This window comes from Poecilia reticulata, linkage group LG20 (assembly GCF_000633615.1).
Source record: "Poecilia reticulata strain Guanapo linkage group LG20, Guppy_female_1.0+MT, whole genome shotgun sequence".
NCBI classification, from domain to species: Eukaryota; Metazoa; Chordata; class Actinopteri; order Cyprinodontiformes; family Poeciliidae; genus Poecilia; species Poecilia reticulata.
Window position 1 is genome coordinate 9,965,135 of NC_024350.1, and position 27,482 is coordinate 9,992,616.

General features: G+C 38.9%; 1 protein-coding gene across 6 annotated transcripts in view; it reads left to right on the forward strand.

The window, feature by feature from the left end:
- sema5a (sema domain, seven thrombospondin repeats (type 1 and type 1-like), transmembrane domain (TM) and short cytoplasmic domain, (semaphorin) 5A) overlaps positions 1 to 27,482 on the forward strand; it is a 157,218-nt gene that overhangs the window by 119,448 nt on the left and 10,288 nt on the right. For all 6 annotated transcript variants that reach the window (XR_536469.2, XR_536468.2, XM_008438633.2 and 3 more), the window contains exons 16-17: positions 9,071 to 9,296; positions 24,656 to 24,865. Coding sequence is in view for 4 of the 6 variants with exons in the window: in XM_008438633.2 (XP_008436855.1) it covers positions 9,071 to 9,296; positions 24,656 to 24,865 (436 nt within the window). In the remaining 2 variants the exon portion in view is untranslated. The remainder of the gene's footprint in view (positions 1 to 9,070; positions 9,297 to 24,655; positions 24,866 to 27,482) is intronic.

Consider the following 27,482-nt stretch of genomic DNA (forward strand, 5'->3'; position numbering starts at 1 on the left):
TCCTCCAACTGAGAAGCTTTGTTAAAGCAAAYTACAATAATCTTAACAAGCCTCCCCTTACACTTCTTGAAAAATTAATGACTCGGATTAAAACAAGAAAGGGCATAATTTCAGACTTTTACAATATGCTGATCTCTAACTCATTAGAGAATTCAAAAAATAAGCTTATAAACTGGAATTTAGACTTATCATCAAATATCAGTGAACAGGWTTGGGAAAGGGCTTGTGTTAAAACTCATACAATGTCCATAAACAGCCGTCTTAGAATTCTACAATTCAAATGGCTAATGCGCGTTTATGTTACACCCRTGCATTTAAATAAATACAATAACAACATACCAGAYTTTTGTGTAAAGTGTAATTCTAAAGGGACTTTAATACACTSTATGTGGGAATGCAGACAAATCAATGCATTTTGGGCAGAGGTGAAAGATACAATTGAAAAAATTMTCTTAAAACAAATTTCACTAGATCCCAAATTGTTCTTGTTGGCTTTATACCCTGAGAAGCATAACTTTAGTAAAGTGGAATGTACCTTTATAGATATAAGCTCACTAGTTGCAAAAAAATGTATTGCTATGGCTTGGAAAAWTATCAGCARACCYARTGCCATGCAGTGGYTAAAACAGATGGCATCTAATTTACCACTAGAAAGAATAACATATATTAGGAAATCCAAACAGCATCTCTTTGAGAGGATTTGGGGGCCTTTCATWAATTTWATTAAGAACTTAGACTTGTCAGAAGRACTGTTCGAGTTTTGATTTACCGGAACCTGCAGTGTGCCATGTTGTATAGATGTGTATTTACATGTAACCAGTTTGCAATCTGCTTGAATACCCCTGTTTTTGAGAAGCTGTTTTTGTTTGATTTGTTTTGTTTTCTCTCCTATGTCTTCTYTTTTTCTGTCCTTGTTCTCACTTCTCTGAGTTGAGAAGAATAATAACAGTCATGTAATAACCACAAAGGAAACATGTTCAGATAGTTACATGATTGTATTTACAAAATTAAAAATCTCAATAAAAATATTTTGGGAAGAAAAAGCACATTTAGCATGCCTGATTAAAGAGACAAATTCTAAAATATTTTCAAATTTCTGATTCTGATAGCTTCAAAAAGATTTTAAAATATAGAGTAAGCCTTTTTTGAAGTCAGCCGATGATCAAAGGTAACCTTGTGAAAGAAAATAATTTATGGTAAATTAATCACATTTCATTGTTTATGTACTACCATTTCAAACAAAATATTTAGTTATTTTTCTTTAATCCACAAACCTTTTTTTTTTCAAATATTTTAGCTCATTACAGCTCTGTTTTTTATTTTTACAGAATATAGGTTTAAATATGTCATGTACATTTATATTCATATCCGCTGAATAGAATCACCTTTCACTGCGTACTACAGGTGCAGGTCTGGGGTATGCCTCTACCATCTTTGCACATGTGATGACTGATGGTTTGACAGAATATCATGTGCTTAGTCTAGTTACTTGTTAAGGATCTGTGAAAATCAATGTTCAGCCTTTGCCATATGTTCTGAATTAGATTTAGGTCTGAACTTTGACTGGGCCACTGTAATGTTTCAACATGCTTTGATCTTAATCATTTGATTGTATCTCTGCTGGTATGTTTAGAGTTGTGGTCCTGCCAGAAGGTGAACCTCCACCCCAATATCTAGACATAAGCAGACTTTAAAGCCCTGACATGGGTTTTTGTCCAGATTGGAGATTATTTTTTCTCAAGATTTTCCATATTATTCTCCCTCTATTTTGCCACCAACTCTGACCAGCCACTTGGCTGGTCAGAGTTGGTGACCAGCCAACATGACACTGCCTCTCCCATGCTTCCTAAAGAGTTCTTCAGGGTGAGGTCGAGTTAGGGAAACATTATTTCCCTAACTCGACCTCACCCTAAACATTATTTAGACACAACTGATTAAATCATTGCAATTTTGTGCAATGTTATCCCATATTCATATCAGCATGCAGTCCTATTCAGATGTATTTCAACTGTTGTTAAAATGGTTTAAATATTGTTAAAATGTCATCTGTTGCCTATGAACTCAAGACTATTGTCTTGTGATCTAGGTGTGTCATTACAGCCCTTATTTGAAAATAAATGAAACCTAATAATATGTTAAAAACATCTGCTTGTGAACCAATACTATGGGACATATGGAAAAGTATACAAAAGACAGGAATTTCTACTGCATAAGGAATATGAAGGGATAAAATAAATGTTCCAGAGCAAGATATTGAAGTTTTTAACTGTAGTTCAAGAGAAATAGCTGTAGTCAAGAAGCTCAAGTGAGGAAACCCATAAATACTCCATAATGGGGTTAAATTGCCTGAGTTCAATGTGTTGGGGCTAAATATATCTTAGTAATTTGAAGCTCAGTGGGATCACATACTTCAGGCAGCCACAGGTATAAAATGTTTGAACATTTCACCTCAAATAACAAAATGATCAGTGCTGTTTTTATTTGCTTTTTTTTACTTATTACATTTAACTATGGAAGCTTCATGTGCATTTTGGAGCTTTTGATCAGGGGTTTGCTGAAGTGCACAAATTGTGAAGCGTTTCCGAATTTCCTAGTGGCATCGTGTCTAAAATTATAGTACACAAGAGAGCGTTTCAACAAGATCTTGTTAAGAGCTACAACTTCATTCTGAGTGCTATGCCGGTATTCCCTTTGATTCTTGGTCTCGTTTAATGAAAGGCTGCTTGCTGCTAGGTTTAGTGATCTTCAAAAATATATTACTCATAGTGGTATTTCCTACTGTGTACAGTAAAACATCCCCCATAATCCAAGGATCAAAAAGCACTGTGCCATTATGCTGAGTTTGCCACGTAGAGTTGGATAAGTAAAACTCGGGCCATACAGAACTGATGGAGCACAGAGCTGCTTAATGAAATTGAGAGCTGTTCTATTTACCTGTAAGGGGCTCAGTCATGCAGGCAGGCTGCGAAATGAAAGCTAAGTACCCGATGTTTGTGCACACAGCCGGATGTGTGAGCTTACTTGTGCATTTTTATATTGTTCTGCGTTAGTCATTGTGTGTGCACTGGTGTGTAGCGTGCTCCCGGGTAACAGTGCGCTTCATTATGGAGCCAGACCGGTGGTGGGAAGATGCACAGAGAGAAGAGAGGAGTCGGTGTTTGACAAAGCATGTTTGGGTCGGTGCTGCTAATTGAACTGATGCGTCACTGAAACTTGAAGAACGTTAAATCTCTTTTCTTGGTGGACTCCTCTACAATATATGAAGATGTTGGGACGGCACAAAGTTGCTTACTCCCACATTCCACGTGTGGCGCAGGCAAATAAACACAGACGTATGAGTCTGTAAGATGAGGCGTTTTATAATAACCCATGCTGCTCACACACTCTCGGCTCGCCCAGTCCAATAAGACGTGCAATCGCTTTAATAAGGGCAAGAGACAGGAGAGGCACGGCTTCTGATGCCGCCCTCCCACATCAGAGACACCCAGAGGACCGTCTGTGCCTCCAATCTTACACAGAGAGGTAAATATATACAGGGCTTTTCTCTGTCCTCTCCACATCCTCCTCTTATATTATGGATGTTGAGAGCTTAGAGTGCTTTGCAAAACATTTTTTTGCATGTTTTCACGTTACAGCCCCCAGACTTTGGTGTATTTTATGGGACTTTATGTTCCTTAGAAAAACACCACAGTATCACAGTGCTAACACAAACATTTAAAACGAAAATGTGATGAGAGCATTCATGAAATACAAGCATGGAATGGTTTAAATAAAGGATTGTCAAGGCTTGAACAAAATTTCAATTGAAAATTTGTGGCAAGAGTTGAAAATTCTCTGTGCAGTCTTTTGTGCTATATTGTAAAAAAAAAAAAAAAAAAGTAGTCTGTCTTTAGATATGCAGTCATATCCCCAAAGACTTGAAGGCTGTTACTTTCATCCTTCTTCACAATTGTGTACTACTTGTGTTGGTTTATCACATAAAATACTGATGAAACACATTAATGTTTATAGTCGTTTGTGAAAATGTCCATGGGGAATAGATACTGTACCTTGCCAATACCGACTGTGTTACAGTTTCATATTTGTTTTCTTTTTCTTCATTTCTTTTCAATTTCATGGGCTTACGCTACCTAAAAAAAACAAACAAAAGTAACTGGAAATTTCTGTGGATGGAAACAGAATGAGATGGGAGATGCCTGGATCCTTAACGCAGCCATGCATAAACAAAATAAACACGCTCGCTCGCCACACACAAAAATGAGAGTGGAGTGCTAGCGAGTCAGAAGTTTTACTCAGTTGTCAACTTGACAGTTCCTGCAAACAGCCCAGGCACAGCCGAGCACACGCTGACCACCCAAGCAACCTGTTTGTGAAGATGCTTTGCGGCGGTGGCCCACCCAGCCCTCCCTAGCTCCATTCAGAAACCCATTATGGAACTGCCCGCCTCTGAGCAGCTGCCTGTTAAAGGTGCTCCACAGCAGAAAATCACCGCTCTCTGTTGGCCCGCGCTGCTCATCATCGCGTCTCCTGAGGAAACGAGTTTGGGTTTGAGCCGAAAATCGGCTGACTAATTGAATCTAGTTTTGCCTTCCTCGTGCCACCTGTTAACTCGGTTTTGCTGAATTACCACTCTGAAATTAATACTCTGCCGGAAATGTTTCGTGTTTTTTTTTGTTTGTTTTTTTTTATTATCCGTTTTTATCACCTATTTTTATTATTCCACGGCTTAAACTTTGAAATATGACATTAAAGCCCAGAGGGGAACGGCTGAATGTTTACATAGAGCATCAAAGATAATCTAAATGTTTTATTTTGTTTAGGAGGAAACATTCGCTACAGTCAGGGTGTAATGCATGCGCAACATGACCTATTCACTGCCCAAGCACATCAAATGCCGTTCAAATGGATGTACTTAACTTCTTTGTGGGTGTGTGTGTGATTTGGGGTTGTGTTGGCTTTCACTACTACATTTTTAATGCATTATTCAAAACGCTTTTAAAGCAGTAAGGGTTGTTTTTGTTCTTTGTTGTCAGGCGTTTCTGTTCACAGCCACAATAAACAAAGCTCATTTATTGCGGTGGAAGACAATACACTTTCTGTTATCATTCACAGTTTTTATCTGGATTTAATATTGTCAACAGCAGGCAGTCTTTAACTTGTTTTTTTTTTTTTTATGGATCAGAAGGTGGCACCGGGTTTTTTTGCAAGAACACCAGTGAAAGTGTGTCGGTATCGCAGCACATTGCCGTAACTTAATTTTATCCACCCAGATGTCTCGCAGTAAAAACATGTAGCATTTATTCAAATTTAATTTCTAGACACCGCAAATAGGACTTAGCTGACCGTTCCCATTTATAAGATTCATCACACAACAAACTGATCTAGATGAGCAGTCCCCTCTTCTTTTGCTCATTTTGGGGGGTTTTGTTGCTGATAAATTACTTTTACCCCATAATAATATTAATAATAGAGCTATCTCACCTTAGACTAGCTGTCCATTTAAACCAAATTGGCACTAAGAAGATAGATTCCTTGAGAGACTGACATTGAAAGCAGTTTGAGCAAGTGAGTCTGCATCTATCTCCTGCTATCCTGGCCAATAGGGGACAGAAGTCTTTAGGCATTAGCTCAGATGCACCGTAGTTCCAGGACACACAGAGCCCGATCCGCTGCTTCGTCACGTGAAAAAAAGGACGTCAGCTCCCAGCCTATCTAAATATTTACCGTTCTTCATCGTTCCAGTGCTTTTCATATCAACGACAATACTGAAGAGACGAGGGAAGATAAAATCTCCGTGGCAAATTAGGTCAAACTCACTATTAAGAAAATGTCATTTCCATCTTTTGGAGTTTATTATAAGTGCTAAGTACGAGTTTGGTGCACTCAATAAAATGTGACAATGTGATTGTCACATTTAAAAAAGGTTTTGCTTACCCTTCGACTTGACAAAACTAAAAAGAAAACCTAATAACTCATTCCCTTCATAATTCTTCACACAATATGCTTGTCACTCTGCATCATAGTTAAGAGCCTCAATACATATATATATATATATATATATATATATATATATATAGCATTTCAGTCGCTCTATTTTTCAATTTGACTTGCTTTTAAGGACTTCCTATTTTAACATATTGTGTGCTCAACAAATTTATCACAGTAGTCTGAAATGTATTGCTTTATGGGACCATTTTGTTTGAATAGTCGGTGTCTGTATTAAAGATAATGTAAATCTTGGGTCTTAACATGCAAATAAGGGCATCGTTTGAAGTCAGTTCAGTCAATAGGATGAATTTATTACACCGTATTACAAGGTATATACTTATTACCCTGTAAGCTGTATATAGTGGAGCAGAGACCTTGAATGAGGTTTAGCTTTAAACCCGGTAATTATCTCCTCAGCCCTCTGCATCAATGCTAATCCACAGAGAATAAAGGCAGAAATGCTTACCAGACAAGCCTCATTAAATATTTACTGTGTTTGGCCACCGTCTACAACTTGCACAACAAACACCCACGGATCGTTTGGCTTGCTTTCCCCTGGTTCTTGCCATGTGTTGCTGTCCCGTCGCCGCAGGTGACAGCGACACATTGGGTTGAAATTATTATTTTTTTATTTTTTCTACGTATTTCAGCTCACATTATTGGTTAATAATCTCAGATTGTGAGCTAGTCCCTGATGCGTGACCGTGTTAAATATTAATGTCTAGGGATGATTACTGCGCGAGACGGAGAGAGGCAGGAAGTGTGATGGAGGTGACACCCCCCATTCATCACGGGGGCCTTAACAGAATCTAAATCCTCCCTGTGTTTTTAACCTTCGTACTCCGGGGAGAAGAGGGGGAGAAAAGAAAGTGGCATGAAAGGGAGGAAAGAGAGCCAGAGAGATGAAACGTAGATATCGCTGGGAAAAGGGAACGGCTATAGATCCGACACAATCCGAGTTATGAGCAATACGTGAAAAATGGGCGAACAAAATGTAAAGATGGATGGACGGATTTGAAGCAAGATCATGATGTGTGATTGGGAGGAGGAAAAAAAAAGGCAAGTGAGATGATGAAAAATAGGACTGCATAATATTTAAAGTATAGAGCTCTTTTTCCTCAGCTGACCTGTCAGGCTATCCCGTGTGACGGGCTGACGGATGTGCAGAAAGGAACTCTTATCTTATTTTGTCAAGGTCTGGCAGTCACTCAAGTTCTACTCAGCATAAATAAACAAGTGGGGAGGAAAATGGCAGCCGTCTCACCTTCTCTTCAAGGGTGTCATTTACTTCACGTTTGTCACTTCCTCAAACTCCGTATTTTCCGGCTGAGCATATGGAGGGGCTGGACTCCCATTTACCTGCTTAATGTCTCCTTGAATCATATAATCAAGCAGAATATTGGCTGAGGGAGGTGGAGGAAATATATATAACTATGGCACTCCTGAATAACTCTCATGCATCATACCATTAGAGCTCCAGAGGTGTTATTCATTTTTACTACCCGGCTCCCAAAAAACCAATCCTTCGTGGGAGGAGGATTTGTTATTACTGTTGTGTGTGTGTTTTTTTTTTCTGTTCTGCTTTTTTGTAAAATTCATTGGCCACTGAATTGTCACTTTAAATTCATCACTCCATCCATCCCCCATGGTTTCAAATTAATCTTGATCAATGACCTTTTTCTTGGTTTGTTTGTTTTCTAATGAGAATTTCCCCTTGTGTTTGGATTGTAAGAAATATTCGGCTAATGCTTTGTTCAGGTAAATTCGGGAGAGATACCAAGTTAAACAATCCCAATTCTCAATTTATTTTACTGTGGCTTAATAAAACCATGTTTCTACTCAAGCTGCCTGATTGCTAATGCTAAATGAGTTCATTTTTAGCCAAATGTGTACAGCCTTGAGAGTGGTCCAGTTTTATCGCTTGTTCTTGGCATTTTCCTCAAACGTGTCGACATAAAAGACGAGAGACAACTTCTTTCAAGCCTTCAAAGTAAAAGCCTTAAACATATGCTTTGAACATTGAATAAGATTTTAAAACTCATTAAAATCTTACTGGATCTGCTCCGCTTATAGAAGTCTCAGTATGTTGAGCGGATGCCTGGGTGGAGGTGCCTTAGGTTGTAGATTATTGTCCTGTGCAAAACTGCTGGTTAGACAGTAAAAATATGTTATTGTCTTCTTTATTCAAGCTCGAGTCATCCAATTCAAAAAAACCAAAACCAGACTAAACAGGAGTCAATATTTGAATGCAATGAGCTACATTTGCAGGCAGGATTTGGCAAATATATCAATGGCAGAGTCCATATACTAATACTCAATATGCTGCTTAAGCCACAAATGCGTCCTCCTTCAATTGTGGCACCAGTTAAGGGATAATGAACAAAATAATCATGGGACAATAAACATTGCAACATACAAACTATGAACCAGAGAGATTTTCGTACTTTTTGTACTAAGTGTAGTTGTGTGAAATTAATGAAGCATTACAGCAAGAGATTTTTCTTTAAGGATTTGTTCACTTGAATCATTCAATTCACATTTAATTATTACATGCAGAGATTGTCTCAAATCATATGGCTCAACTCATATATATATACATATTAAGGGATTTATATACTCTCCAGTATTCACATTTCTGGTACTGTACTCCAAAACGTCCGGAGGATTTTTTATTTTATTTTATTTTTTCAAAGAATCTTTATGACGTCCAAATTATGATATCCAGTTTTACTGTTCAGTAATGTTTTAAAAGCATTTTAGGTGTGAGTTGTCTGACTCAATTGGAGTTAACAGGTTTTCAAGGTTGAGTGACAGTGAAAGCTTTGTAGAATCTGTAGATGTCGCATAAAATAAGCTGTTTAATATGATGAGTCACTGCTGAGACTTTCAGCAGTGATTGTCCTCCTCATTATGCATGAGAAATACGCCAGAAAACTCTGTCATGCTAATTATTGCCTAACTGATGTGATTACCTCTTCCTCCTCCGAATGCGTCGGGTTCACCTGCCCGTGAACGTGCTCGACATAAAGAGAAAATGTGTCCGATGCCATTTTCTTTCTTTTATTGCTCTTTGTGCCGACAGGAGTACCAGTCCTGCAACACCCTGCCGTGCCCCGACCTCAAGAAGACGACGCCCTGGACGCCGTGGACGCCCGTCAATATCTCCGACAACGGCGGCCACTACGAGCAGCGTTTCCGCTACACCTGCAAAGCGCGCATCCCCGACCCAAGTCTCCTGGAAGTGGGGAGGCAGAGGATTGAGATGCGCTACTGCTCCAGCGACGGATCCACTGGCTGCTCCACTGACGGTGAGTTGAGCGCGGAGACAGATGGGCTCTTTCCAGCCAGATAAGCCTCTGGATGTTTCCATTATCTAATTCCAGCTGGCTCCCCAACATCTCGACAGGCTGGTTGTTGTCCTATTAATTTGCTTATTGTGTAAAACTTTTCTCCGCCTGTGCATATCCTGCAAAAAGTTAAATGAGACTTGAATAATTTGTCTCTTGTGTTTCTGATCCCATCCTTGGTGACATTATCAGTGCATCAACGCAGGCAAGACATGTTAATGAACTTCCAATCCACAAAGCTCATCATGGGTTTAAAACCAACTTTAGCTCTTTCTTTTTTCTTTTTTTTTTGCTGTGCACACACAAAAGAAAAAAACAGGCACACACACAGGCACACGCACACACATTCAGATGAAATCAGATATTTTACACATACTACATAAAAGACACAGTGTTTTTTTTTTCTTTTTTCTCACATCTTGACACTTAATCAGACTAAATCAACCCAGTTTTAATCGGCTAGTTTTACCAACTGAGGTCACACAAGGACGCAGTGTGCTTTAGGTGTTGACTTAAAATAGATCCACAGGTAGGCCTCAGTTTAATTAATATGTTATGAATTTACATATCAGAAGCTTTCAAAGCTGTGACGTAAGCATCTGGCCTTTTCCAAATTCTAAAAAGACATACTCTATGTAAGCCTCTAGATTTAAAGATAATAATTTTCCCTCTCGGACACTTTTGACCTAAAATAGGAAAGGTTTAATCTAGTTAAAAGTGATATGATCATGACAAAAAATCGTCCTTTTAAGCAGTGTAGGTAAACATCGAGCTTCATGTGTAACAAATGGGAACAGTTGACTTATTTTCTCACGCTTTATCCGTCTTGCAGCTGCTCCTGTTTGCACCACAACATTCGGCAGCACCCCCGACGATTTCAGAGTTGTAAATGTTTGTACAACCAGTTCGCTAATTGACAAGTTGTTTATGTGCTTAGATGAGGTATTTGTATCTGAGAGGAAGCACCGCACAGCATCATAAAAAGAGGTAAAAAAAAAAAAAGCTGCAGCAGTTAAAGTTTGTTTATGGTGTTGCTCTGCGCCTCTGTTGGGGTGTGTGTGTGGGGGGGGGGATGCTTTTTAGAGATTCAGACATAGCGCCTTGGTAAGCTGTAGTGGTGGCCTCCCCTTCTCTTTGACTTCATTTTCATCTCTGGGTGGTCTGCCTCCACCACCACCCCATGTGTGCGCTGCGGTAATCACTGAGGTTATCCTTAATGCACACTATCGCTGCGATTGATCTTTCTCATCTTTCTCATCTTCCTCATTTCTTGTTGCTAATAGCTGTCTTTGCGTCGGAGCTGCCAAAGGAACATGTTGTTCTCTTCTCACTTTGAAGCCAGAGCTTAAATGTTCCTGAAGGGTTTTAAATGAGCACCGACAAGCACAGAGGAAACCTGACTGCAGAATCAAAGTTTTACGAGGAGTGACAGCCGCACACATTGGATATTTAGAGAACAAAGAGTTGAGCTTTAATAGGTCTGTCTTGACTGGGATTAGTGGGAGGAAGTAGCAGGCAGAATGTGTTTCATTATAGGTTGTCACCACCAGTCTGACATCAGATTAGCTTCAGCGTTAATTACAGCAACGAAAAAGCAAAAGACTTGTATGCTCAGTTGTCACTTTTGGCTACTTGCGTAGTTTTGGGTGCTACGACGACAAACTTGAATTTATTTTTATTTTTTTTTGTAATTTATGTGAAAGAAAGAGCAAATATGTAAGATGGGTAGATTTTGGTTTAGATTTCTCCTTTTTTACAAATAAAAAAATTGAAAATCATAGCAGGTGTTTGCACTTAGTGCCTCTTACTGTCATACAGTCAAATAAAATCTTGTGCAGCCAATTGCTCTTGGAGTTAACCAGACCTACCGCCTAATAGCCTCGTAAAAGACTAAGAAACGCAACAGACCCCTCAGAAAAAAGGTTATGTAAATGTTTAAGACGAGTTTAAATTGGAAAACCACATCCCAACCTCAGAAACTCTAGCGGAGAAAGAGACCAATGGCAGCTCTGGAGGATGTGTGCTGATATGCAGCAGTGTGTTCTTTTATTTTTAGCAATTTGTTTACCAGTTAGTTACAGGGGCGGGCCAGGAGCCCGTGAGCTCGGTTTGGGGATGCCTTTTATCCGACTACACAAGGGATGAAAACACACCACCATTTTAAAACAAAAGAACTGTAGTTGGTGTATGCAAACAATTTTTTGTTCAGTCAAAACTGCTCTGTGTTTATGCATTTAATGTCATAATAAACAAAAATCAGCCAACAAAAGTTCATGAAATAAACAGTTAAAAAAAATATTACTGAACAAAAAAAAAAAAAACAATATCTGAAGCTGTACAGACTTGTTACATCATGAAAACCCCGACAAAAAGAAATTATGATAACTTTGATCTGCATGACAATAAGTTAAGACTAGAGCAATTAGTCAAAATGCAGCATTTTGACATATATTTTCAGCTAATTTTCCTCTTATATTTCTCATGACAGGGCTGGCAAAATAGTTTTACCCAGAGTGAGTCATTCTTCCTTTTAACAGACTTTTTTCTCAAATGTTTTCTTTTGTAATAAAACAAATATATGCCTTTTTGTGGTAAGCAAATATGGATTAATTTTAATTGGTCCAACAGATTGATTATTTTTATGAACATGTGATGCAATACTGTGAGGTAGTCTTTAAAGTTCTGTGTGCCATGTTCCCATCCAATAACACAATACATCACATGCCAAGTCAAGGAAGGGATGATTGAGCCACTTAAGAAAGACACAACAGCAGGTGTTTCCTAACCTTCTGTTGTCCTGCTGCTTGGTCCTGTGTTGAAAAATATCTGATAATTTGGGCATTTGGTTGGATCTATTTAATTCTCTTAAGGAATTTCTTTAAACATTTTATGGAAGAAACTTCCACTTAGAGGATAACGCCATCTATTCCTCTACAAAACAACGCTCCCTCAGTTAGTTTGAGGATAGCCTAGATGAGTAAGTGCAAAATCTTGGTGTGCAGCTCAGCTGTTTCCCAGGTCGATTGTTCATTTCTAGACCTCAATATGGTTCAGGTCTCTACGGGGTGTTAAGTCTTATTTGTCGAAAAGGAGGATGAACACCACTGGTCCACTTCCTCATTTCAACCATTATCAAACAAACCATCCATCTGGAGACCACTGGTGTGTGTGCGTGTATTAGTATTAGGTAGGTCAGGTCTAATATGTGTGGATTTACACATATTGGTGAGAAATAAAGTTTTTCTTTTGTTTTTTGCTGTCAGCCCTTCTCCTGCTGTCCCTCTCCCAGCAATGGAGAGACGGCACTTAACCTTTCCTAAACTAAGAGGCTATCATAAGATAATTACCCCCACAGCAGTGGTGTGTATTGATGTCCACTGCTGGAGCAATGGACACAGAGATGCCTCTGAGATAAACAGTCAAAAGGAATGATGTGTCACTTCATAAAGATTTGTCATCTTCACCAGCTATCTTGCAATTGATTAAAGCTCCCTGCAAAATAGAACAGGTTAATGCATGAGGTGTAATATATATATATATATATATATACATACACAATATGCATTCACTACTTCTGAAATCTTATTTCTTTGTTTAGGATCGTCAATGGTAAAGGTCGATCAAGCTAAAAATCACCAGATTCTGGTCACTAGCTAAATTTCTAACCTCAAGCTAATCATTAACAACAGTTTTCTTAGTAAACCTACTGATTTCCGCTTTAACCATATTTCAGAATGAACTCATACTCTTTCCACTTCACGTCAGCGCTGCCATTTACTTACTTCTTGTTTTGCTTCGGTGTTGTTCAGTGCCTCCCGTTTTTACTGACGTTGCTTCGCGGCTACATTTAACTTTCCCTCCACAGACCCGGAGTGCGTTTTATATATATTTTTTATTTTCGTCTGCTGTTTGCTTGGGCAAAATGTCACTGTGTTTGAGGATCACAGCAATCAGATCTACGTGACATTTGGACGATTAGGGTAGCATTCAAAGATATGGCGGATCCTATTGATCACACCTGGGAGGAACATGTGCGCCATGTAGATAAGGAGAATTAATCCCGTGTCAATACAGAGACTGAATTATCATTTGAGTTATGTTCACCAGCTTCCTGACCTCCCGGCCTGTTTTGTAGTTTCTGTGTGCCGCATTGTCTCCCATTCTAAGATCCCTATCTATCTTTATTATGAGTCCTAAATTATGGATATAATTTAAACAAGCATATACAATGAGCCTTCACATAACAGACTGCCTTGTTTCATATCGCTGATCGTGGCTTAATGATAGCAATGACTTAATTACTGGCTATTTGTACCTCTCTTGTCATTTAAACCTAGTGATTAGTGTGGTTGCAGCTTTTCTTCTTTCTTCTTTCTTCTCACATTTCACAAGCGTGAGAACGAACTGTCATTTAATCCAAAATAAAGATACATCTTTTTAATGCTAAACCATGCCAGACGCAATTTTGCTTTCCTTTTTTTTTATTTTCACTCACAGATTTACTATCAAGACATTTTTCACATTGAACAGAAATATTTTCACTGGAGTGTTTTTTAATGCTTAGCTCTGCTTTCTTTACAGTACATCCCAGGTGCTTAGCGTTTTATTACTAGTGAAGCAGAGAACAAATGGATGAAAAAAATAAACTGAACAGATTGTATTTCTCGTGGAATCAAGATTAATTCATCATGGGTAGTGATTGTGTTATTAGTCCACAGCTGTAACGTAGAAGAACAAATTTACATGGTTTTCATCCAGGTTTTTGTTGTTTTACAATAACAAATCTGAAAATATTGCATTTATGATCAACCTCCCACTTACTTCAATAAATTATTAAATATGTTTTAATATTACTTATTAATTATTAAGGATCCAGTGCAAAGAATTACCTTCTGAAGTCACCTAATTAGCAAAAAGACTTTACCTGTGAGCAGCATATTCCCATTTAAACACATGCATTACCCTTAAGGTGCCCTGTTATCTTTGAAGGTTAATTCTCAAGTCAACGCCTAGAGGGATATAAAAATAAACATTAAGAGCAATGGGATGCAATGACTTAATGCCTTATAAATTGAACAGTAACATATTATATAAATAACAATGAAGTAACTTATGAAATCCCTAATTAAAAGAAAAGGTCTGGCTGAGCTGGAAATAAACATAAATGAGTTAGAAAAGCTATCAAGACAATGCAGAGCTGCAGAGATCAATGGCTCTGGAGGAAGAATCTGTCAAATCCGGTTATTATGGAAATGTGGCTTGAAGACAAAGTTTGAAATAAGAAGTGAAATAAGCTCAAGTGGATGCTTTGCACAGTGGAGGACATAAAGACGATGCTCTGGTCAAATGAGATCAAAATTAGATATTCTGTCTTATGCAAAACCCTCTAAGAATTAACGCTGCACATCTCACTCAACACACCATCTCCACTGTAAGACATGCTAAAAGCAGCATCAGGCTGTGGGATGCTTTTGCCTTGTAGAGATCGGGACGCTGTGAAGTTGGAAAGGAGGTTTTACTAACCAAATAAATAAAATAATTTTATTATCTAGATTATTTTCAAACAATGTTTAAAAACTTTTTGGAAAGCACTCAATCTGTTTTACTTGTATATTTCATGAAGGGGCTGTGTGCATTTTGCCGTGACAATATACGATTTTATACTTACCGACAGGAGATTATACTGAAACAGACATAATGTTGCTGGATTAGTCACCATATTTGTTTTTCTCTTATTTTTGAGTTTGTGACATTCTTGAAATGTCATACACCAGTTTCAAATTCAAAACTTGTCTACCTACACAGCTTCACAACAACAATGGATAAATTAGTAATCATCTACCTGTAGATAAGCATACAGATTAAATTCACCCTTCTATTTTATGAAATCATGTATTTGTACATCATTATTTAGTCTCTATTAAAAATATTTAAAAAGTGTTATTATGTCGCCGGCTGCTCCGCAAAGGATAAATTCTTTTTTATTTTTCACACCTCTCGTCTTCGAAACATGCTCCTGCTGAATTTGCTGAATAAATATTCAAAGTATTCATTCAGCCTAGTTTTATGATGAACCAGTAATAGCAAGCCCTGAGAATTATGTGTATTCATCCCAGCAGCTCATCATTTGCATGTGACAAAAACAGAGGCAGACACACGAGGGGGGCAAAAGAAAGCAGAGGAAAGATGAAAGGCATTTCTGTCGAAGGCTGTGAGTTTGTAATTTTCCTGGTGAGTGTCGATGAATGAGGTCTTCATTTTTTTTTTTCCTCGGGAAGAAACAGTGGTGTGTCAGCAGCCTGATGCGTTTTACTTCAGCTGATCTGGTACCAAGGCCAGGGTCCTCTTATGGTTGTGAGATTAGTTTCTCCTGCGCGGATGTCATGAGCAGGCATTAGACATGCGACGGTGCTTAGAGCCGACTCTGACAGATGACTGCTGTTCCACTACCCTTATTGTTTGTCTGTCATTCAGCTGAACTCCATCCTCCTTTTCCTGTGGCGTCGCTCTGTTTCTAAGCCAAGACCTGTGTGCCTTATTGAAATTATACAGCAGGTGGTATCTGAGGTACCTCTCTCTGTAGTTAAACTACCACAAATAACATTCGTGACAAGGTGTTTTGGTGTCTATTTGTTTCAAACAGACGATGTAATGACACCAATAAGGGTAGATCTGTGGGGAGATTGCATTATGCTCAACATGGCAGCCAACCATCCCTTTTGTCACTCGTTTTAAAAAGCCTTAAAATCCCTAAAATACCTGCATCTTTATTGAAGTGCCGTAATCTCATTCTAACAAAGTTTAAAAGCAAAGTTATTCCATCGCGGTGGGGGAGAATCCATGTTAACAAATATGTTTTATTTCTTAAAACTATGTCTTGTCTATGGACACATGGACTAGATGTCAATACTTTGCACAGTCATCAGTCACTATTCTAACTGAGCTCACTCTGCTTCTTCTCTCATGAAGAGAGAAGGATCTTTCACCTCCTCGCTTTGCAGATGATCACGTTTAATATCGTAGGACAGGAATGGTTTTCTACTATGGCATTTGATGCATGTCCATATGACATGCATCAAAAAGTTGCTATGGAGACTTATTAATATCAAGGAGCCACTCTTGTTGTTGTCTAAAGAGAAATGTACAGTGAGCATCGTCTATTAACAAGTGTCAATTGGCGCCCTGAACCCAAACAGAACAGATTTCTGGTTCTTTCAAAGTAAAACAGGTTAGAAAAAAATTGCCAGGCAGACCAGACACTGTTGAACAAGGTTGTTTAGTAGAAAACAATAGATAAGTACTTTTTGACAAGCACCTGAAGCTGCTGATGTATGGGTTTTAGTATCTAGATCTATAAAGATCTAGATCATCAATGGTACAGGCATAAAAGACAGTAAAAGTTAATCCAAGTGCTTAAAGGTATAGCTAATCGGAGTTTAAATCCATGACCCCGGAAATATTTAATATTCGCCCTAACCAGTCATTTACAATTGTGGCGATCCATCAAAATGCTTTCAAATGGAACAGGAACCCCAACATGATAGTAAGAGAGAGCACCCAAGACTGCATTGAACTAAATAAAGCCTACAGTAAAACCAATGCTGCTTGTCAAAAAATGCGTTTCGAGCAAAGCAAGTTGTGATGCATTCAGCTTAACAACGAAGATCAGGAAGTATTTTTGGTACGCAATCTGACTGGGAGATGCTTTCTACTTTTGTCTCATCTGACTTTGGTTCACTTTCTGATCACCACCCCACAGCAAACAGTGAAGATTTGTTTCTCACAAAGCGACGGTGGGTTGGATGTTTGTTCAGTAGAAGCAAGTCTCCTTTGAAGAACAAAGTCCAGTTATTTTTACCTCCTCTTGCAAACACAATAACATGGGCCCAAAAGTGCATCTATTACTGCCATCAGTGTCATCTGTTGTTGCATTGGGTAGAGAAACAGAGGCTGAGTTCTCCCCCCTCAGTTCACTTAAACAACAAAGAAATCCTGACTTGTTTGATGAGAACCAAAAACCTGTTTGTTCTGTTTGACGTTTGGGCATAATTAATCAATGGAAAGATACTTCTTTTTCATATTAAATAAAATATTTAAAAAGTCAAAGAAAAGTTACTTTTTCTTTTTCTTTTTTGTCCTTACAATGACACAGTAAGTACATCGCTTCATATTGAAGTCAGATTCTTTAAAAAAAATAAATAAATGGCCAGAAGGTACCACCCTAAAGTATGCGAATCGTTTTATCTGTAAGATACAAAGTTTATAAGAATGCCTTTAAATAGAGGATCAAAAGGAATCTCTTTTGATGTATTTTTTAGAAAGTAGGTGTTTGAGAAAATTAAAATTGTACTACCAGCCTGCTTGATACTGTGGTTTTTGCCTGAAACCAAAATTTACCATGTCTTACTATGTTTTGTTTTCTGTATTTGACTTGACGCAGCACGGGTATGTCAACGTGAACTTGTTGCAGACACATGCGCTTTATTTGGACTTTGCAGTGAGATTTTTCTGAGTTCCCAGTTCAAACCTAAAATGACACAAGTGTCCTCCCTTTAGATTGTCATCTGTAAGGTGAAAGTAGCTGAATGAAATCACATTGTCAGATTTGCTAAGAATATACTAACTTATGAGGATATCGGAATTGAGACAAATGGGTAAATGTTTCAGAACTCCCTGAGCTCTTGCCAATTTTAGAACTCATTCTCATTCAGCTTTTTTTTCTTTTCTTTTTTTTTACTAAATAGTAGGGAAATGAGTGGGGTGTCTCAAATACTTGGATCCAGAGAATATCTGTTCCAGGCATATTAAAGCTGCAGAGGTATGTGATCGGTGGCAGCCCCATTCCTAGCTTAGTGCTGTGTGGTGCAAACAATCCTCTGCAGATTTCCAGAGCAGCCCGAATGATGCCAGTCAGCAAGCTTCTTGATGAGAAATGGGGAAATCTTTTTGATGAGTGTACTGGACTCCATGCAGAGCCTCCACCTTGTCCAAAACCTTCTTGTTTAACAGTCTGTGTCAAGCCCAAATCTTCAGCGGATGTTAATCCCAAAAAATCTGAAGCAGCTGACCCTCTCTTTTGCTTTTCCTGTTGTATAGATGGAGGGTTGCCAACCTCCCCTCACCCCACCCCGAGCCTCAAGCCTGCTCCTCGGTTTTGCTGACGTTGAGCAGATGTTTTTTTTCTCCTTACACCTCAATGTCAGAGCTCACACCTCCACCCTGTAAGCAGACTCTGCTCGGTTTGTGATGATCGTAGGCAGTGTTGGAGCTGTGCATGCATTTTCGTCGCCTATGCAATTCCAGAAAACAGACCACGTCGTCCTCATAAACGACACATTGTTCTCACTCGTTTCTACGCAATAACATATAGTTTGATCATGCATATTAGACCGTGGATTGTTAAACTGCCGTTGTATGGTACAGGTTTCCTGCAAGCGTAAACTGTACGGTTTCTCCTGATTGTTTTGACTTTGCGTTGTGTAACCTGTCAGATGACGGAGCGTGTTTCCCATTAAAATCTCATCAGCTGTACTTTATTCATGTCTTCTATTGAAGCTAGAAAGTTGCAGCAGAGCAAACTCCACGTGTCACCTTGCCGCAGGAACTTGGACTGTGTGTGCACTCAGACGGCGATGCAGAAAATGGCTAAATGGGTTTTTTTTTTTTTTTTTTTTTTTTTTATGTTGGTTTGCAGCCAGGTTCGTTTTTCATTCCGTTCACCAAATTGGACGCAAATTAGAAAATTGATTAGTCCCAGGGTATTTTTCACAGAGAATATTTGATCAATAGGATTAATTTCACTTCGATTTGGCCTAAAACTAGAAGTGATTTTTTTGATGTATCTTTCATTACGGGGATGGTGTCACACCTGAGTGGATTTCTTGAAAATCATACTCATAAGTCTCATGTTTTATTTCAGAGGTTTTAATATACAGCCATGGCTCCAGTGTTAAAAAAAATAAATAAACCAGGCCTTCAGCTTAATGCATTAATGTTTTTTCAATCAGACTTCTATGAAAGCATGCAAAGTGTCTGATTAGAAAGGTTACCAAGGGTTACACCCATTATCTCTATTCAAGGCTTTAGTTTTTGTTAATACACTTAAGACAGCCCTGCCTTGTTGTCATGAGAACATGCAGTCTATGGAAGTGAACCAATTTAGCTTTCATGAATAGAAAATAAACTCAGAAAAAAATGTTACGTGAAAAAGAGTTTGAGTTTATGAAAAGCAGCAGTGCTACGCAGACTTAAACCAATTTATTGGAAGTGTCTAATCATTCACACTGTTCCTAAAATCCTTAAAATGTGCCTTTGAGTTTTAGCTCATTAAAATTTTAATGAGCTAAAATTCATTAAAATTGTTTAATGATTTTAAACAAGAAAGTGCGTGGAAATTGTTTAATAATTTAATGCATTAGTTTTTGTTTTTTTTTGTCGGATTTGTATCATCTACTTCTTGTGTCGGAACCCTCTTTTTCTTTGTCTTGTAGATTCAGATTCTGGGATTGCCGATTGCTTCTTGCACTGAAATATTAAGTCTAATATTGACTGCATTTGATTTGAAGTAAGCAATGCTGACTCAGAAATTTAAGGACCTATAACGTTAGAAAATTAGGTTTGTTGGACTTTCCTTGTGTAAATTTAATTATTGCAAACGCAGCTCTTACTGCTCTTACTCTTGTGTCAATAATTTTTTGAAGGCGTATACGCCATAACTTTAATTTTCCACAACAAACACTATGACTCAAGCAATTGCTAGGAACACTCAATCACACTAATTTAAACTGCAGAATGTCCCCATATTTTATGAAATATGTAATATAGGGGCATAATCTCATGTGCCCACATTATATATGCCCACATATTGTGGATTTTTCTCTGCTAAAAAAAAAAATCCTGAAACAACCACGAGGTCCATGATTAACAAAGCAGCAGTACATTCAGTGTTTGTTGATGCTGCGTTAAGTAATTCTCCCTATAGTTTATTGCTGAGGTTGTAATGAGCAGTTGTAGTATATGGGACTCCTTTCCTCGTAACACAATCCAATACAGCCAGTGCAGCTTTGGACTGCATTAAATAAACAGATGTTCCCATAAAGTGGTCGATGACCAGGCTATTTGTGTTTCCGTGCATGTCTGTGGGGGCCCTCATGAATTTTTTTCACGGTTGTGTTTTATTTTGCACTCTGACAAACCTTATTTGGGTAAAATCTCCTAGGAGAGCTTCTTTTGGACAGCACAGAAAATACTGTCACGTTGTGCGACTGCAAACAGCCCGAACCCCCTAATTTTCACAAGATGTAACATTGGCACTTTCACACATGCATGTTGGAAGAAATTGGTTCGTCCGCAGGGGGACATTGATGATCTCAAAGGTAAAGTAAAAGGGGGAGGACAAGTGATGGCAAGCCAACATGCGGTGTACAATGTAAGACAGCTTGGAAGACAGGTTTTTTTTTCTCACTCTCTCTGTGATCTTTTATTATTTTTTGTTGATGAAACTTGACAGCAGATCTCTGCTCTCTGCTGAATGTGGTGATTTTGCTACTTTTCTGTCTCTCACTTCCACTTGTTTTAGAAACACAGATGGTTTACAGATGTCATTTCGTCTTGATGTCCGTCTCATTTTTTTTTTTTGTTCTCATGTTTCTGATTGTTATCCATACAGTACACAAGATTGCACAGTTTGGGGTATTGATGTTGCCTCATTTAATCCACCTCTCTACACTAAGGTTGTTTTTTTTCGGGACTTTAGTTTTTATTCTGCCTGTGAGCTGGATGTGATGTTAAGCAGGTGAGGTGTTTTGATGTTGCACTCTGTCCGTATTTTCTACTTTTCCTGAAGCTAGCTCATCAGGAGAGTGAGGATTAATTCCTCTCGGCTCTGTGCAGTTCTTGGTGGATCAATCGATCTAGTTTCGACCTTTTTTTTTTTCTTTTTTTTTTTTTTAAAGAAAAGGCTCCTGCTGTTTGTTTTGGGAGTAAAGGGGGCAACTTAATATGTAAAGTACTTCAAAGCAACCTTAAAGTGGAGCTGCTAACGTCAGGTGTGGTCAGTGATGGAAAAAAATGAGGCGAATAGAGCATGTAATATGTGATAAGAAGATTGTGACTTGCTGACTGCAATTAAATCTTTTTTGGTGTTAAATCAAGATTTACAGAAATTCTTAATTATTACACGGTTAAGAAAATTGCGAAGCGTGAGCTCTGATCAATGTGAAACAGATGTCACGACTGACTTTCACTGTATGCAGTTATGTCCATGCTCAGTATCGTGTACTTTGATACTTTCAAAGCAGAACATTTCCCTCCTCAAAAGCAAAACAATGTCACTGCATTTAGAGTGATCAAAGGAAAGTGATGCTTTAAAAAAAAAATGCATTTTTGCTTTGTTGAAAGGAAATTATTTAGAGTGGAAAAGGTATGACAAATATTTCGTCTCTCCCCTGAATAGTCATGTTCTAGGTAAGGCAAGTTTCTTAGTGTATATGCATACAGCTGTCAATCCAAAGTACATTTTATGCTTTTTACTCAAAAGAGGAAAAGAAAGCAGCACAAAAGAAATGCACACCAGAATATTAGTGAAGTTCTTAGTATTGCACTTCTAATTTATTTTGAAAGTAGAAGAAAATAGAAGAGAGCTCATGCTACCGCATAAGCGAAAGTGCAAAACACAGGGGAAAAACAGAGTTCAATTTGCTGCAGCAATTGACAACATAATTGTGATAATTATGAGGACAATATCAATAATTAAAAACTGTATCCTCTTAAAAAAAAACAACTTTTGAGTAATCCAGTTAAGTTGCTACATTCAGCTTACATTCACAGCTGAATGTAAGCTTTCCCTGAATGATGTCAATGCGTAGATCATCGGGCAAATAATTTATTTTGTGTGTTTCTATTATTTTTTGTCTTAGCTTCTTCTTTTTGTCTTGGCACCATCAGTTTTGGTAGAAGTTGTATTACAAGCTCACACAATGAGCTTCCAGCTTAAGAACAGCAATTTGTTCATCAACTTAGGTTTTTTTTTAACATTTATTTATCTTGGGAAGGCAGCCTGAATAGAAACAGTTTTTATTGGACCTGAGAGATGCAGCGTCGAGACTGGTAAAAGAGCCAATCTCACCTTAATGTGTTTCTGCAAAACAAGCTCCATTGTTGTTTTTCTTCTGCTGCTCATAATGTGACCACATTAAGATTTTATGCCACCCTCTGACTGGTACTGTTGCTGACACACGAACAATATTGTCACAGAGATTTGGGATTTCCAGAGACTCTTAACAGCCCCTACCCAGAAGATGCAGCTGACAAAATGTACGTCATCAGCTGGACAGTAGAGCAGAATATGAAGAATCGTCTGTTTATCTGTATTTATTCCAATAAATCTTTATGTAAAGATCGTGTCCACTTTTGAGAAGACTGTTCATGAATCTCTCCATTGCCTTCAGAGAGGTGGTCTAGTCTTTCAGGTCCCAGAGGGCTTGATAAAGAGCACAGGTCAAAGTGGAAGTCGGGACTGTCCATTCCACTGCCTCCTCAAAATCGATTAAAAGCAAGGGCCCCCGGAGTCCTCGGTGTGTGCTTGTCAGCGCTCAAGGCAGCGTGATGCCAGGTTAGCCGGCCTGTGCACCGGCAAGGTCAGCCACAGTTATGAAGAGGTCGTGGATTTGCGCCGGGTAAACACATCGTCCTCTCCCTGAGAATACCAAGCAGGAGCGCAGTGATAACTGTCAGTGAAAAGAGCACGTTGACGAAACGGCAAGGCCAGGTTGGAGGACGGGGGAAAGGAGTTGAGACGGAAAAATACGGAGCACGGTTAACGACGGCAAAGAAAGGAGGAGAGTAGCGGGGATTAAAAAAAAGAGTAAATAAAGAAGCTAAGTGAGACGGTGACTGCATGTAATAAAGGAAAGATTAACAAGAATCTGGATGGGGGTTTTTTTCTGTCCTGTTGAACAGCAGGTGAATTATATTCCCACTCTTACCAAAAAGGAAGCAGCGCATGCACAAAAGGGTGAATATCCACCTTAAAACACACCAGCGAAGTTTAGTGAAGAGAGGGTTTCATCAGAGAAGTGCACGGACAGTGATTCTCTTTGCCTGGAGGGGATTCTCATCGAGTCAAACAGATGGATTTCCTCATTTTGGTCAACGCAAAAAGCCATCCCTCTCTGATCATCCTGATGTCTGCCTCTGAACACAGAGCTGATTAATGCATGCAGTGATTACAGTTTAACTGAACGGACACTTTTTTTGGATTTCATCTAAAAACTCGCAGCCTGACTGGTTCCAGACGAGAGATCTCTGATTAGTCAACCGATGTCGTCCATGTAGGATCTCTGGAATGAAAACGAATGAAAAGGAATACATGACATGAAGTATATCGAGAAAAACGACTGCGGCCCTGCGGAGTAGCGAACAGTTGGAATCGGGGGGGAGGGGGAGTGAGAGCATGCTCAGTTGGGTTTAATTAGACTGATCAGAGTAGAGGTGACGTACTGGCAGGGGTTAGTTGGTGTGTGAGCCCTCTGGGAATATCTTAGAAAGGAATGTTGTGGAAGATGAACAAATACAAATCTTTCATGTCAAAATAAGCAGGTCAAACTGCTTTATTTGTAGTTTTTTAAATGTAATTACAGCTTTTTTTTAAGTCAATTTGGTATATTCCTTGAATCATCCTCAACGCCATGGCTTACCTACAAAATCCAGTTTCTGTTTTCAAAATCCTCAGCCCATCTCTCAAAAGTAAATATCTGTATCTTGAACACGTCAGTGCCTCAGAATGACACGTTCTTGTTTCACTGTGGTCAAATTGAAATATAGCAGTGTAATGTGGAGGGATGTTCTCATGTAAACTATGAACATTTTGATGACAGTTGCTAGAAGTTGTAAATGTGACAAATTACAAGACTGTTTGTCCTGTAATTTGTCAAAATCATTTATTTGTTAGAAATGTGAAATGGTGTTTTGTCTGCACGGTTGGTTGAACTCCGGTCTTGAATGAGTGAATTATCCTGTGTTCTTTCCATTATATGGTGATTTTCATTTAGATTTTATTCTTAAATAATTCAAACACCCACAATTACTTTTTTTAAAAGACAACTTGCTTTACAAAAAAACATCAGAAAGTAGCACCTCTTACCCTTTCACCACAGATTGACTTTCTACTTGGTCAAATGCTCACAACGCTGCCTAGAACGGAGTGAAGTGTTAAAAATCCAGCTACATATCTTTCGAATTATTTATTATGGTGAGACGCACTCCGTCCTGGAATTTAAGTGTCTCGTTATTAGTGTTGTGCAAATCTCTGCACCTTGCAGGTGAAGTTCTTCGTCTGGGGAGGATCTCTGGCCACACGGTGAATGGCGGCTGGTCCTCCTGGAGTTCCTGGTCTCAGTGCAGCAGAGACTGCAGCCGAGGCATTCGGAGCAGAAAGAGGACCTGCAGCAGCCCAGAGCCGCGGTACGGAGGACAGACGTGCCTGGGCCCGGCGCAGGAGTTTCAGGAGTGCAACATCACACCCTGTCCAGGTAGGGCATTTTCAAATATTAAGCACAATGCTTTGAAAAAGTGTTCACATTAACTTTTTTTTTTTTTTTGTCATACTGTATTCAGAATCACTTAGTGGCACAATATTAGGCCATTGGAAGGAAAATTTGAATAAAAAATTATACATGGTTTTACTGTTTTTTACGCATAAAACCATTTTATGGCTGTATTATCTGTGTTGATGCCCTGCTAGAAGATGAAGCTCTATCCCAGTGTCAAGTTTTTTTTTTTTTCATCAAAGTGACAATAAAATTGCTTCATCTGAAGAAAGTTTATTTTAAAATGGCCTGGACAAGTCCAGAACTACATCTGTAGTGACCTAAAAAGCGACGTGGACAAGAAATTTCTCAATTATCGGACCGATTTGGAAAACCTTTTACAATACAGTGTGGGAAAACACTTTCAAGTCAAGTCACTGGGATGCTAATAGACACATACTTACACTTTATCTTTTTTTTTTTTAGATGTATTAGATGACAGAGAGACACTTTGGAAACAATGCATCCCTCTCCTTCCTTTTCACAACGATGCACTAATAAAATTGTGAAAGTTCAAAGCTTATTCAGATCACCTCGTCAATTAGCTTTAACATCTGAGAGGCACATTGCTTAGAATAAAAAAAATCCAAGCAGTCACAGAGAGAGCAGAATATTCACAAAGATCAGAACAATTAAGAGAGCAGTAGTCAATAAAATTGCAAATTCTCTTTTCACTCTTGGAGATAAAAAAAAAAAAACCCACAGACCTCCCACTGCATTGAAGCTACATGTTCTTTCTTCTTGATTAATGGATAAAGAATAACAGTGACAGATGACCTACAGAATCATTAAAACCCACAGAAGCAATCGGATGCAGATAAAAGGTGTGACGGAGACCCCGATTTAGATCAAGAATCAAGGAGACAATCCCTCTGGCTCTCTTGTATGTAATTACTATTGCTGTGTAATTATGTTGCCAGCCATGGGAAGACCTTATTCTGTTGTGAAAAGCCCCAAGACAATGTATTTTCAACAGTCCTCTGACAGAAGAAGACGAGGGGAAGCTTTCTAATTAAAAGAATACCCTCTCTGACGAGGGAAGCAAAGCCGTCTGAATGGAAATCCAGTACTCAGTTTAGCATTAAACCCACCTGGTGTTGAGCACGGCCACTGAAGAGGCAAGTGTGGCGTCGTCTCGAGTTATTACCAATCAAGCGTCGTGAAGAAAAGCGGGTTTGATCGGTAGCCGTTTTATCCTCCCCACCCCCTCAATCAATCCGCCTTTATGACTTGTTCGAGGTCTAAAACAAACACTGTCCTGAAAACACGGTTAAAAACTCACCCCGGCATCTCGAGTTTGTATTTCGCGAAGTGAGCTGTTGTCAGGTTGTGAGGAAGACTTGGGGTAGATCAAAGAGCGGTTCATCCGTGCCGACTGCGCCGCTCCAGGGGAGCGAAAGGACACATGAACATGCTTTGATTTTCTCTCTGTGCAGCGTCTCTTGCCTTAATACAAGCATTATACCTATTCTTGGATGTTGACTACAATAATGCCACAGTTACGGTGTGTTGATGAACAACTCCATGCTCCCGTCCCCCAAAGGGGCCAGCTTAACCCGGCTCAGGTAGCAATGAATACTAATGTGTACTCAATTAGCACCCCTCTGAAAGTGAGATATTATTTTGAGTCTGGCAGACTGTGCTGGTAGACCAGTTGTAAACCTCCCATGGCTACTTCACATCTTCTTTTTTTTCTTTTTTTTAATGTGTTAGTTTGCTGTGCAAGAGAAGGCAAAGAAAAGGCGCCGCGCCTTCCGTCCGTCCGCTCTGGAAACGAATGAATCCGTGTTTTAACTGCGTCTGATTCTCCGATGAGGCGATACATCATCGAGGGCTAAGAATCGACTTATGTGTCACTCTGCAATAGAGAAATTACACTGAGATGACAAAAAGCTTCGGCAACTTCAATTACCCATTTAGCGCCGCCAGCCATCCTTGAGTCTTTAAAAGGAGTAGAGACGAGGGTTTCAGGCTGCTGCAATGAAGGGAGGTGTTAAACAAATGATTGGGAAAAGATATTTACCTCCGCTGAGGCTCATGTGGAAGCTTTCCACATACTTGTGCTCCCTTTTCTCTTTTTATTTCTACCTACTTGACACGCGTAAATGCACGTTTGTTTGCATGTCTGGATGTCGTAGATATAAATGTATGTTTACACGGGAATGTGCTTCTGGATACTCGTCTTTGCTAATGACTCGGAAGACTTTGTACGCTGGAAAATGCTTTAAAGTTGACGCAGTACCTACACTTTCCGAATATAAAAACCGTACTTGCGTTCAACTAAAGAGTTTACGTTCACGCATCAGCGTAATGAATTTTATAGTAGTTCTGGGGGGTTTTTTTGTTTTTTTTTGGAGGGGAGGTTTAGGGGTGTTATGGCTACACAGCGTGCTTTTTAAAAGCAAGAGTTCAGTCAATGGGATTATGGATTCTTTCACTCCCAAAAGAGTGCAATTTGCAAATATGAGCTCAAATATTTATTTAATTTATGCACTCCACTAATTTAATGTGTTGCAGCCATTACACCAGGACCATTAACATAGCCATAATGGCTATTTGA